This window comes from Enoplosus armatus, chromosome 7 (assembly GCF_043641665.1).
Source record: "Enoplosus armatus isolate fEnoArm2 chromosome 7, fEnoArm2.hap1, whole genome shotgun sequence".
Lineage (NCBI taxonomy): Eukaryota > Metazoa > Chordata > Actinopteri > Centrarchiformes > Enoplosidae > Enoplosus > Enoplosus armatus.
The window spans coordinates 22777476-22790982 of record NC_092186.1 but is presented as its reverse complement, the minus strand read 5'-3'; the positions used below and the strand labels follow the sequence as shown (position 1 = coordinate 22790982).

At 46.8% G+C, this 13507-nt stretch overlaps 1 protein-coding gene across 1 annotated transcript in view; it reads right to left on the bottom strand.

The window, feature by feature from the left end:
* syde2 (synapse defective 1, Rho GTPase, homolog 2 (C. elegans)) overlaps nt 1–13507 on the bottom strand; it is a 39747-nt gene that overhangs the window by 14338 nt on the left and 11902 nt on the right. Inside the window, exons 4-5 of the mRNA XM_070908967.1 lie at nt 4709–4977; nt 3842–4657 (exon numbers count right to left, since the gene is read on the bottom strand). Coding sequence (XP_070765068.1) covers nt 3842–4657; nt 4709–4977 — 1085 coding nt within the window. The remainder of the gene's footprint in view (nt 1–3841; nt 4658–4708; nt 4978–13507) is intronic.

Here is a 13507-nt window from a genome sequence, read left to right as displayed (position 1 = left end):
CGTGTTAAGTCAGTGGGCTGTGAGTGGCGGGCCGGGTCCGGTTCCACACAAACACAAATACGCACACGTTTGTACACACACACACACACACACACACACACACTGCTGGCCTTTCCGGGCTCCAGCGTAGGAGCACTACAATGTCTCCCCACCGCACCAACTATTTGCGAGCTCTCCTCGTCGAGTCGAGCAGTGCTTTCTGAACCTCACACGAGAGGGAGAGCGGAGCACAGATTAGGCAGGGATTTGCCTTTGTGTGAGAGTAAACAGAAGTCACTGGGCACAATGAACAACAAGTCCATTCAGACAAAAAAAAAAAAGAGAGAGCGAGAGTCTCTCTTTGGGGGACAGCCGAGTGCAGGCGGGTGAACAGCTGTTGGCGAAAAGAGGGCCGGCACTTATGCACCGTGGCTGCCGGGCAACACAAAGGGCAGCACCGGGTAGGGGGGGGCTATATGCAGAACGGGGCAGACACCGATGACCACGAAACCAAACGAGCTCCCCGGGCAGGAATGTGGATGCTCAGTGACTGTAGAAGCAGTGATGGGATCAGTTCTTGGTCCGGGATTAGCTTAAAGACTTTATAGAAACATCAAAGGGGAAGAAAGAACAGTGCATTTGACCGCACTAATGCTCTCTGAGCGCTGGACCAAAGTCAGTCCACCAAGTTGTTTACTTCCCCTGAACATGACCCACCTTTCTAATCGACACTAGCAGGGAAATGATGATCTGTCCTCACCTTCATGACAAAAGGACGGAACGCCTTCCCGGCATGGTTCAAGGATTCCCCCACATGTGTGCATAAATACATCAACGGGGGGGGGGGGGGGGGGGTCAGACATGCACGCATGCATACCAAGTGCGGCTACACAAACATAGCAGTTGCAACCAAGAACATTAAAAATCACTTCATTGATTGATTATCAAAACAGTTGCGGCTCTAAACGGAAGTAAAGCAGAAATCACAGTAAGACCATCAGACCGTGTCCATAAAAGTGAAGAAAAAAAGACCTAACCAGAACTTTTGCGGCTCGAGTCTGAATTGAACACTGTCAATATAACAGAGAGGCCACAGGTTCCTACGCAGAGACACATTAGATACATTTGCCTCTTCTTATGCACAAAGAAATCAGTTTAATAAATCACAAAAAAACAAACAAAAACTGTGAATTATCCAGTTTTAAGTCATGCCAGATCAGTTTATGCGTTGTTTTTTGTTTTGTTTTTTCCCTTCACACTGTTGAACGGAGAGGAAAAACCCAGAAAAACGCAGTAATCGTCAGACCCTCGGTGTAGCTTTTAGCTTTCACTCATGCTAAACTGCTTACAGCAGCGTGTGAGCCGGTAGGAATGAAAAGGGCACTCGTAGCTTCAAAACTGTTGAAAAAAGGCGGCAGATTTTCATATTCTGGATATACGGAAGGTAGAAATGAGTCACGCTTATGGTCATTAAGCCTTCAACTGCAAAATAACTGATAAATCATTTACTGTCTGTCGCTGATGATCGCTGAAATCCGCAACTTCCAGCCGTCTTCCAGCTGGGCCAGAGTCTCTCTTGTTTGGCAGATGCCACGTACAGCATGAGTGAGTTTAGTCTGGAAGTCAAAACTTAAACCTTTACTGAGTCAGCTCCGTCTTAAAATGGTGCGCCGTCCTAGCCGCTCATAACATGTCATCTGTGGCATCTGTGTGCATCTTTTAGCGTCATGCAGGGTAAATATGTGTGTTATACGGGGATAGATAGCCGACATTGTCTGCGGCCTTTTCAAAACACCCACAATCATCCAGCGTCTTAAAAGCTTGGCGAAGCCCTTAGGACGCTCATTTTGTAAGAGACAGAAATAAAAGAGAGAGGTCTCCATCAAACGTCCACATAATCGTTTGTAAAGGCACACCGCTGCACGTCTGGCCCTGCGTGCTTTAGTGACGTAACCTGCAAAATTCCTCCGGGATCTGGTGTCAGCCCCCGTCCTAACCCCTGTCTGCCCGCAACCTGGGGGAGCTCGCTGCACTTGATCTCAGACTCGATTCCCTGGGTAATGTCTACTCTGCACCTCTGTAACGAAAGACGGCAGCAAAACAGAGGACAGGGCGGGTGAGGGGGTGATTAGAAGAACCGCTGTGAGGGACAAGAGACAGCGTCAAAAACAAGAAGAGACAGAGGGAGGAGCAGAGACAGATAGGAATCACAATACGGCGAGATAAAGCCGAGTGAATTACACGAGTTGTGAGAAATCTGAGCCGGCGGACTGAAAACTAGCGGTTAAGTGAGAGCTATGGCCTGTGAAGGGGGCACTCGGGTGCCCCCACACATCTTCTCCAGAGTCAGACAGTCAGAGATTAGTGACCACCAGCAGCCTAACAGCTGGGGAGTGCATGTTACAACATATATTCTGCATGTATGTAGCAACATAAGATTTAACACAACCTAATGTAAACCCTTGTACTTCCCATTTGATAAAACTTTCACAAAATCCTCAAGCGGACATGGGGGTCACTACTCACTCAGCACTGCACTTGATTAGCGGATTCATTGATCTGTTGCTCGGCAAACGATCTGGATGGTCAGTTCATATATTCATATATAGGTCATATATTTGGGTTTTGAGCTCTTGCCCGCTCGAAACAGGCGATTTGAAGAGGTCCCGTTGGGCTCTGGGGACAGATGACGGGCCTCTTTCACAGTTTTAACAACAGATTAATAGAGTAATGGAGGAAAAAAATGACCAACATTAACATGAATAAAAATAAACAGACGAGCTGAAGTCTTGGAAATAAGTCGAATAAAATCATTTAATAAAATAATTTGCTACCTTTGAAATCAATGAAATCTGACAAATTACTATCCGCATTGCTGTTACTGCTCCTGCTAGAAGCCCGGCATGCCGCACAAGTGTCCGAGGGCGGGGTCTGATTTGACAGACGGGCTCCTCGGAGAGGCCTAATGTTTGCCTGTTGGCCCCAGGCACCCGCTGCCCCTGGCATGCCCCCCCAGAGTGATCAGTCAGGAACAGTGGCCAGACACTTTTACTGCCGCTGTCTCTGCTCTAATTAGGAGAAACTCAGCCGCCTCTCTCTCGGCTTCAAAGAGCACATGAAATGTGCTCTGGGGTGGGGGTGGGGGTGGGGGAGGGCAAAACAAGAGGTGATCACATGATCCAGGAAGAACACTCTGCTCCACCATCGTCACCACCACGTCGGCCTCTTAACTCTGAGTCTTTCACCTCCCTGAATAAAAGAGCCAGTCGCCCCAGGAAGGCTGAGAGACATTATGGAGCGCGGGACGTCTCTTCTGTCCATTCTGCTCATGCCAGTCATCCGGCATTATAACTGGCTGCAGGGCGAGCACTCGTCTCACGGCGTCCTGAGCTAAAAGGATGCTATGAATGTGGGATTATTTTCTCTCCCTATTCTCTCACTCTCATACAAAAATGCATTATATAATTGTATCCCCATCTGCTTTTCAATTGACAGAATAGGATTTGAATGGCTTCCATCCACATGTACTGCGTATACATGTGTCCTCAAAGATATATATATATATATATATATATAAAATCATTCAAGTCCTCCATAAAGCAAAAGATTGAAAACATTTCCTGTTTGCTGGTTTTCTGTTTTATATATTGTTGTAAAGTGAATATAGTTGGGTTTTGGAAAAACAAGCAATTTGAAGATGTTACCTTGGCCTCTGGATATTGTGATGAACATTTGTCACTATTTTCTCACACTTAATAGTCTAAACAATTCATCGATTAATTAAAAATCGAACAGGCCGATGAATCCTAATCACGTCCAGCAAAAACACACAGCTTGCCACAGTGTCACCTGATCGACTCACCTGGCAGCCTCTCTTTTCGATCTCATTGATGCACTTGCTTATCAGCAGCGGCACCATCAGTCCCGTGTTCTCCCTCTCCACCACCCGCCACGCCTCCAAACCAAACACCTGGGGCTCCCTGTCTCCGTCGGGCCCACCATCCAGCGAGTTCTGCCACTGCTCCATCAGGCTCAGCTTGACGTAGATCAGCCCCCGCGGCTCCAGCTTCACCGCCAGCTGGTGGCAACGCGTCACCCGGAAGAGCGCGGGCAGAACCACCGTGCCGTGGCAGCAGACGCGGTTGCGCCTCGGCGTGGGCTCCCAGCTGAACACCACCAGCTTCAGGTGCTGGGCGTTCTCCAGCTCGATGTTGAAGGTGTGGTCCATATCTAGGAAGGCAGTTCGACAGGTGAGGAGAGCGGTTCGTGCTTTATTCACGGAGTCCACTTGGATGGCGCAATAGACGTCTCGAGAGTCAACGCGTGGAGGTTTCAGGTCCTCGGCGCCGTAAAAGTGCAGGCTCATCAGTCCGGAGATGTACTGGCTGCACTTGGGCTGCTCTGTGAAGCTGTAATGGCGGAAAGCATCAATGTCCAGCTCCGTGCCATTGAGTTTGGAGCTTCCGCCTCCTCCTTCCGCCTCCTTGCCTTTCCCTCCCTTCCCCTCTGCAGTGCCATGCTTCCCAGATTTGGCCACCAGCTCAGGTGAGTCACCGTCACTGAGGTAGCCACCTTTGCTGGCGGACTTTGAGCTGCCGTTGCTTTTCTTCTTGCTGAAGCTGTGCTGCGTGGACACGCTGCTGTCCAGGTGGTAGCGCGAGATCACGTTGCGGCTGGCCTGCCCACCCCCAGACGCAGCTAATCTGGGAGGGCCTGAGGAATGGGGGGCGGCCTCCGACCCACCCCCGTTGTTTCGGAAAGAGTGGGCTCTGGGCTCTAACTGACTGCTTCCGTTGTTGCTGTTGCTGCTGCTCGGGGTCCCCTTGACGCTCAGCTTCCGGCTAAGCTCCGGCAGCTTCTTCATCTTCATGGAGATCTTCCTCACGGTGCGCGGGGACTTAATCTTGTCTGGGAAGGACCAGTTGATGGAGCTGCTCTTCTTGGCCGGGTTTGGGCTGGAGGGAGGGGAGCCGACGGCATTGGGCAGGTCAGGACCATCTACAGAGGAAATAACAGGGCAAGAGAGAACCTGATTAAAAGGGGAGCCTGATGCATTTTGAATTTTGATTTTTCTTCGGTTGACACTTTGTGGGAAAGTTTAAACATTTCCACCGCCAAATTCCTTGGCAGGAAAAATATTTAGAAAGCAATTCTGGGATTACTCTGAGGAACAAATGGGTATCACCAGTCACAAGTTCTTAAAGTCACTGTAATCGCTGGCTTCAGACAATCCACCTCACTCCCATGATTACACGCAACTGTTCAGATGTCCGGGGAAGACAGGCAGGAAAGAGAGGAACCGAAGGCAAAGTGAGCATGGGCCGTAATTTACAGTCTCTCAGAAGAGCACTACACCTTCATGGCACATCATCAAGTGATTAGGTTTACAAGCAACCCAGTAATCCACTGACAGAGATACATTCAGCAGGCAATGCTCCATAAACACTTGAGCTCTATATAACACAGTTACTGTCTATATATGTAAACCTAGACAGCCATTTAGATAATTGACAGTTTAAAAGGAGCAGGTTGCCGAAATGGCGCCGATATCAAAAATTCAATTGTTCACAGAGAGTTTCCATGAGGCCCCTTTGCTTTAAGTGGGCTTCATTCAATCAAACACCAGGGACACTGAAGTGGAATGTCTTCAGCTGCAGCTCCAGGAAAAACAGCGGTTTATAAGCAGGGAAATGTCTGTCTGGAGACACCGACTGCTTCGGGGCCGAGCTAGAGTTACTCAGTCATTATTCAAGTTGAAAATATCCATTTGGATTGGACTTTGTAGGCAGCTCTCGCCTAACTAGACGTCTACAACGTGAAATTTCAGGGTCTAGAGTTCTATGCAGGAGTGACAGCCTTTGCTTAGTCTGGCGGACTAAGCTGTGGCTGTAAGTCTTATCCATGTCGTTTTTGTCGACAGGTCGTGTTTTCTTTTCTGTGGCAGCGCCATTACTCTCATATAGCTGCTGCAATCAATATTTGCATGTCAACAACGAATCAAATGACTCGTTTAATGCGAAATGGGTCACTCGCAGTGACAAACCCGCAGAGAATCAGCTCAGATCCCCTCAGCTCTGCAGAGCGTTTCAGTGTCTTTCAGCTCAGTGTTTCGCAGCTTTACCGTTTTGGGTCACTCTCAGCCTCACTATCGGCCGCAGCAGGCAGCTGTTTTCAGCAAAGAAAAAAGCTCCATAGACAAATCGGTGAACATAGTGGAGCATTTAGCGGCTTAAGAGCCACATATATTCCCATTAGGGGGTCGGCGGAGACCAAAACAGTGCTAAAAGGAGAGCAGACGGACAGAAACACTTCCGAGTGAATGCTAACGTGTCTCCTTATAGGCTGGATGTGTAAATAGGTGACGCCTGCCTTTTTTACACTTTAGAGGGAATCCCTCGCTGCATGGGGGATTCAGGCTGGACCTTATCTTCTGTAGGCCTTCTGAGGAGTGTCCTCGATAGTAAACTGGGGCTGATGAGCGATTTAGATGTTCAGTACTTTCATGATTGATTTTGGATTTCTCATGTCCAATATAAAAGCTCTTGTTGTTTTTGTCAGCTAATTACTTTCTCTGAATAAACCTCTGAAACAAAAGAGCGATTCTGTGACAGAGAGAGAGAGAGAGAGAGCTTGACCCTGCCAACATCACCAGCTCTATTTTCAGAGGGGACCTGCTGTGCTATTCTGGGGCGAGGGCCCGCGAGTGAAAAGAGGGAGGCAGAGGAGGTGCAACAGGATGGAGAGAAGGGTAAGATGGGGGGCAGGAGCAGGGCAGGGTGTAGCCGGCAGATGGGGGGGGGGGGACAAAGGCGCCCCTTGTCCAGGCACTCAGAGGTCTGGATGGTCGACTGGAAGGCTGGCAAGCCGGCGGGTGAATGTACAAATGAACATGGCTGTTCTCTCACATTCCTCTCCAAACCATGTTTAGCCCCCCCACCCCTGGCTGAGTAGCCTGCCCTGTCACAGCTTCCTGCCAATAATAGACACAGAGGCGCTCTGAGAAGGGAGAACATGGGTGGAGAGCACTGGAGGTGCAAACTCACCAAACAACATCTGGGGAGGGGTCGGGCACACAGAGAGCCCAGTGGTCAGGTCTGAAACAAGGTTTTCAGGGGTGAAATTCCTCGAGCGTGAAACACAGTTTAACTCATTCGTGGGTTCTTCTATAATCTTAATTTCTCTACATACTGTGTGAAGCATTCATTTACAGTGCGAATGAGAATGAAATGCAGATATAAGTAGAATGTAATTAGCTGTAATGGATCGGATGTTCATAGTGTTCAATAGTAGTTCAATACACACTTGGTACAAGTAAGACATCACGTTTAAAGGAGCTGTACGTAACCAGAGAGGATGCCTTTGTTCATTTACAGTAATTACACTCCTGTCTCTAGTTGCTCAAACTGCTCACTACTTGTCAACGCGAAAAAGAAACGACGTGTCCGGACCAGGCAACATTATCATTTTCAAACTTTCTGTGGAGTTGTATCATGTTGATATGATCCTGTAGCCAAATGCTGTGGTCCAAATCAACGCCACAAGAAGACAAAAGTCACACAAATTAAGAGTTTTGACAGGAATCGTGCATAAAACGCGCACTGAACATGCATTGTTATTATCTTTTATGTGATTTTGCACACATTGGCCACATTGTGATTATGATGGGAGGCTTTTTGAAATTGGTGCCAATACAATACTTGAGTTTCAATACCAACACAAAACTTTTTAGCCTAGTTTGGGGAATATAAACACGTTTCAACTTTTTGGGGGGTTTTGTTCAACAAGATATGCTAAATTGGCTGTTGCATAAAAGTTAAATAACTAATATAGTTCAATAAGACAGATATATGTGAGCGAATAATAAGTAAACTGGTGTAGAAGTACAACAAATCAGACTTTTCAATACTTAATGTTATGGACACATTCTGGCTGGTACTCTGAAAGTACTCTGGTTCAATACCTAGACCTAATCATGATATATATATATATATATATATATATATATATATATCGATAACAGAATGATATTATTAATCTTATGATACCGATTTCACTCAAACTGATGGGCAATACTATGTGTGATACCTATAATAATGCAGATGCACAACTAAGAACACTTTCCACCTTCACTGCTGAAGCTTTATTAGTAAAAACAACAACATCAGTGCCCATGTACTTGACTGTCTCATGCTCTCATCTCACACGGAAGAGCCCTCAGGAGTGAGAATCAAAGCGACTTCCACCAGTGTCCTGCTGCTGTTCCATTTATTTGATAATCAACATTAACTGGGGCAACGTCCACCCGCCCTGGAAGGCAGATCTGCCAAACAAAGTTAATGACTGCTGCGTGGTTAATGACTGAGGCTACACACACACACACACACACACACACACAGACATGCAGCTGAGTCCTCTGTAGGCTTTGGCCTTGTGGCAGCAGCCAGGAGAGTAACGTGACACCTCACTAGTCGAGGTTCAGGGGCGACGGTTTGACACCCAACCCTCCAGGGCCATGTTCCCGGGTCAAAGGGCAAAAGGTCTGCATTTCTCTGGGTGACACCTGAGCCGGGCGACTCTGTCCACCCCCAACACTTTAACACGCACAGGCACTCACCATATTACTGTGACACAAAGCGAGAGTGCGTGTAAATATGCGTGCATAAACACACATATACACACACATGCCCTCCCTGACCCTGCAGCCCTCCTCAGGCACCCGGCCACTGACACCTCTTAACAAAGCCCAGGAATTTATGACGAGGGCTTTTCACAACGCTGGCACCAGACAGGTGCAGGGGGAGGGACGACCTGATCCTTATCAAATACGCCTGATATTTGTTTCTACGATCCTCTGGAATGAGCCAAGTTGTCACTCTAGCATTAGTCGGATAATGTGAAATGTCCTCCAATGAAACAATATTCGGCGCCTGGGCTACAGCAATGTGGGAGTGTGTGTTTGTGTGCGAGAAAGAGAGAGACAGACACTGAGCATACTCTGATAAGCCTTGCAGGGGGACAATAATCTGCCGTCCCTGATTACCCCTGTAAAACCACTTGTATTCACTTGAGTGTGTGTGAGTGTCCGTGCAAGCATGTCCGCCAAATGTGTGTGTTAAATGTAAAAACAGAAAGGACCACGGTGTGCTGACAAACAAGAGGAGAGCAAATAAACCGGTGAATGGCACGCTTGTGCTGCAGTTTCCTCGCCCCGGTGACCGAGGCCAGGCTCTGCGCTGCTTCCTCTCCTTTCGGCTCTAAATCTTTCAGTGCTGGAAGGCCTTTCAGGGGCCCGCGGGAGCCCCCGGCCGTTTCATGACAATGGTTACAAAACCCCTGCTAATATATCCAAGCATGCAGGCCTTCTCACTAGCACAACATGGCCCCCCGCCAAAGCAGCCCTCATGTAGCCTCGCTCGCCTACCACCGCGGGCGTTCCTGCTCTGCTGTAACTGTGGCTGCTAATTCTGGACAGCCCGCAGCCGCACCGGCCCCCGCTGCACTGCCGCGACACAAACAACAAGGTACCAGCAGCTACGTGATGAGTGTTCAGTTCATCAGTGACTTAAACGGAAAACACGTCCAGCAGTAAACCTTTTATGGAGATGCAATCTTAATTTAATGACTCATTTAATGATTTTACAGCGAGTAAGTTATTAATGAAATGCTTTTATATAACTGTATCAATAAAAATGAATCACACAGAACGGGGGAGGAATTTATTGTTGAAGGCACATAGAGGCAGCAAGAAACTATAGATGACCTTATAGGACAGAATATAATAGTGCTGAAACAACAATTACTCTACGAATGCCAAACATTGGGCAGCGGTGCTACATTCACACAGCAAAAGGCCACGCGTTCATGTAGTGAGGCGGCTGTTTTCAACTGTCATCTATTGACAGCAATAGATGAGGCGCATCGAAATCTGTTTGATTCAGCTCAGCAAGTGATGGACAGATCGATCACATCAAGCATTTGCACACAAAAAAAAAAAGAAGAAGAAAAAAGAAAACCCTCTGAGTTTTACAAGTCGGGAAAAGTGGAAACTGCCTCATCAGTCGAAATCAGGATGTGTGATGAGTGTGATTATAACCAGCTGGACACCCCTTTTACCCACTGGAGACTGAGTTGAAGTTCATTTAAAAGAGTACTCCGCCTATTTAGCACTGCATTCCTATGAGTTACAGTTTAAAAAACAACAACAACAACAACAACAACAACAACAACAACAACAAATGATCGAAATTGATGCAGCAGAACCAGAGATATCATTCTGTTTTATTCCACGCTTCCACTTCTTCGTGTAAAAACCTGGTGCCTGCATTACCTATGATGCAACTCAGCAGCTAATGTAGCCTCAAGCCTTTGACCTACAGCGGTTTATCAGTTAGTTGCAGCCCTAACTAATAGTGCTTGGGGGTTGTAAACACTCTTAACTACAGATACTATTGTGACCCCCAATGCATGCATGGCCAGTTAAAGCGGGATTATGCATTAGTGTGCACAAACAAAAGCCTTTACTCATCAAAAACAGAGACCAGGAACAGTTTTCCTCGGCTGCTCCGGCGATGAAATGAAGAACAGACCAGAAAGAAAGAGCCATGAGAAAACTATTTGACCCGAACTTCACATCTAGTGCCAAGCTAAAGAATCTGCTCTGGTTTGGAAGTGCTGCTCTCACAATGTTGCCGCCCTGCGTTGTTGACTTCCTCCAGACCCGGCCGTGCAATCGTGAGCCGAGATTAGATTCCAGGTCTCAGCTCGGAGGCTTGAACTCTCGTGTAACTTTAGCAGCCAGCGTGACCAAAACAACCCCCAGAAATAGCCCTGATCCCATTTTGAGCGCTGGCCAAGTCAGATTCCCCGAACGGGCGCTAAAGGGAACAAGAGATTGGGAACGCACCATGCTCACCACCCCCAAAGTCCATCAATCATTATTCTCCATACAAATAGAGCATTCAGATGGACAAAAAGTCAGTCAATAGGCAGCACACGAGGAGTCTGGAGTGTATCCGGTGAGGGAAAAAGAACCAGCCAGCCGAACAGAGGAAAGCTATAGTCGCAGAGCGTCATCTACATCTGCACTGCTTCATTAATTCGGCAGACGCTCTTATTCGTGCTCAATCAACGAGAGGCCTGTCAAATTTCTAGCCCTGCAGATAAAGTGAAGTCTGTATGGGCTCATTTTGAGGAAGAATCTGAAATAGAAGACACAGAAGGCGGCGACTAAAATAGTGGAGTTCAACACTGTGGCTGCACTCCTTGTTGTTCTGCAGGAGAAAAAAAAAAGACTTACTTACATCAAAAGGCCACTATTCTCATGGAGCCAGGGGTGCATTTTACAAAAAATGTGGTGAGGCAACCAAAGATGTGGTATCCTAAACACACATACGGCAGATGCGGTAAAGATACGGCTCACTGTGGTGGTAACAACGGTGTTACTACCAACAAACAGGTGTTTAGTGAGGTTTACTTTGGGTTGGTATTTCCTATTCTGATCTTTCGGTACATGCACTCATTAAGAATTAAATTATGTTTTGCCCCCCCCCACCATAACTTATGTGTATTTCACAGTTTTGCTGGCCATTACCAAATGTGTAAATTTAATGAATTTTGGATGCATTTTTTTGTTGCAGTTCCAGGCAGCTATTGTTTTCTATTTCTGCACCAAAGCCAATGAAAAGACTAAAAGTCTGAAACCCCCCGAAACTTGCTTGACCCCACCCCACTGAACATCAAGTTGCAGATCAGTCTGAAAGGTCTGCACTGCATTACAATAACGTTAACATTGCTTTTAATTAAAAAAAAAAACAAAAAAAAAAACAATGCAGGAATCAGCTTCATGCCTCACTAAAATGAATGGAAGCCAACGGCTGCCTGAAAATAGGAAAATACATTCAAAAACCTACAACTGAATGTTTTTCAAAACTGTTAGCTGTGATGGAAACTATATGCGAGTTGTTGTAAATAGGCTAAAACACGCAACAACAAAAAAATGGTATGGCCCTTTAAGTAATCAATTTCTTTTTCAGTCTATTGTATTATTATTATTACTATTATTATTTAATAGAAATAGATTTCCCTTATAGAGTCATTTCCACTGCCAGAAAATGGCAAAGCATCATTCTGATCAATGACCATCCAGCTACTGCAGACAGTTTAGAATAGTTTGAGCTATAGGACAGTAAAAATGCACTTATTTCATTTTTAGCATACAGAAAACTGTCAGTTTATGAGAGGACAGCTCATCAACGGTCTGGCACTTCAGTGTGTATGAGGCCACAAAGGTCCAGCCTATCTGACAAATCGGCAAAATGTTGTTTTTGTAATTATCCACGTCCCCACGCAGGCCCAGTTTGACCGGTGGGCGTGGAGGAGGGGTGCAGTGCCATCCTGCAGCCGATACAAACTGAGTTAACAGCAACCACAACAAACACACACACACACACACACACACACACACAAAGCAATTTCTGGAGGTACAGGAGGTTTCTAACTAAAGGTGAAGAAAGACGGTGAAGCAGTACTTCCGTTCCTTTTGCTTTTAAACCGAGGTGCCCGCTGCACCCACAACACACACACACACACACACACACACACACACACACACACACACACAAACAACCAGTAATGAGTGTTTCCTCTTTGATGACACGTAGCCAGGCTTGTTGCCCTTTTTTGTTGCAGTGAAGTGTGGGATGGCGTCGCCAAACCCACAGGAATCAATTGCAAAGTCAACAGGCAGCAGCGGGGGGGGGGGGGGGCAGTTCCGGAGCGGGGAGGGAAAAAAAAAGAAAAAAAAAGAAAATAAAAACACTTCTGTTCTTCCCGCTTCTCATTTTCACAGCAACCAGTCAGAGCACCAGTAAAGCCACACTATCACAGACCTGCGACCGGGCACTCCCATTAAACAGAATCTGTTACGGGGTGTAAATGGGGCTCGGGTCTTTGAATGGAAAGCAAATTGATGGCAAATTAATCACTTCTGAAAACGGCATACAGCTCAGGGAAAATTAAAAAAAATTGTTCACACAAGCTCAGAACAAGATTGCTTCTCGGCTCAAAATGCTGAACAAGCAACTCCAGCCTCCAATTACATCCACTCATCTGCTTACCCAGCATGAAAGGCCCCTAATGACACCGGCACATTTCATCGGGACCGCAAGATAGATCTGAAAGCTATCGAGAGGCGCGGGCAGAAATAGCCTCAATTTAATTAGCTCCGTGCGCACTGATTAGTGCCTTTCCTGTGCCGGTACACTGAGACTCATTCGGGGCTGGTCTAATCCTAATCCTACAGGGAGAGTCTCTCAGGATGGACAGGTTTTTTGCTGAGCCACACGTGACGCCAGAGACAGCCAGCAGTTTGACGCCAGTCAATGAGGATCAAGGAGTTTATCGGCCGCCAATCAAACCTTTGTCCTTGTCACGGGCAGATTTGTTTCGGGAGAGGACGCAACACCTCAAGAAGTTAAGACTCCCCGCTCTGCCAGACAAAGAGTTTCTTTAAATGTACTGATTATTGTTC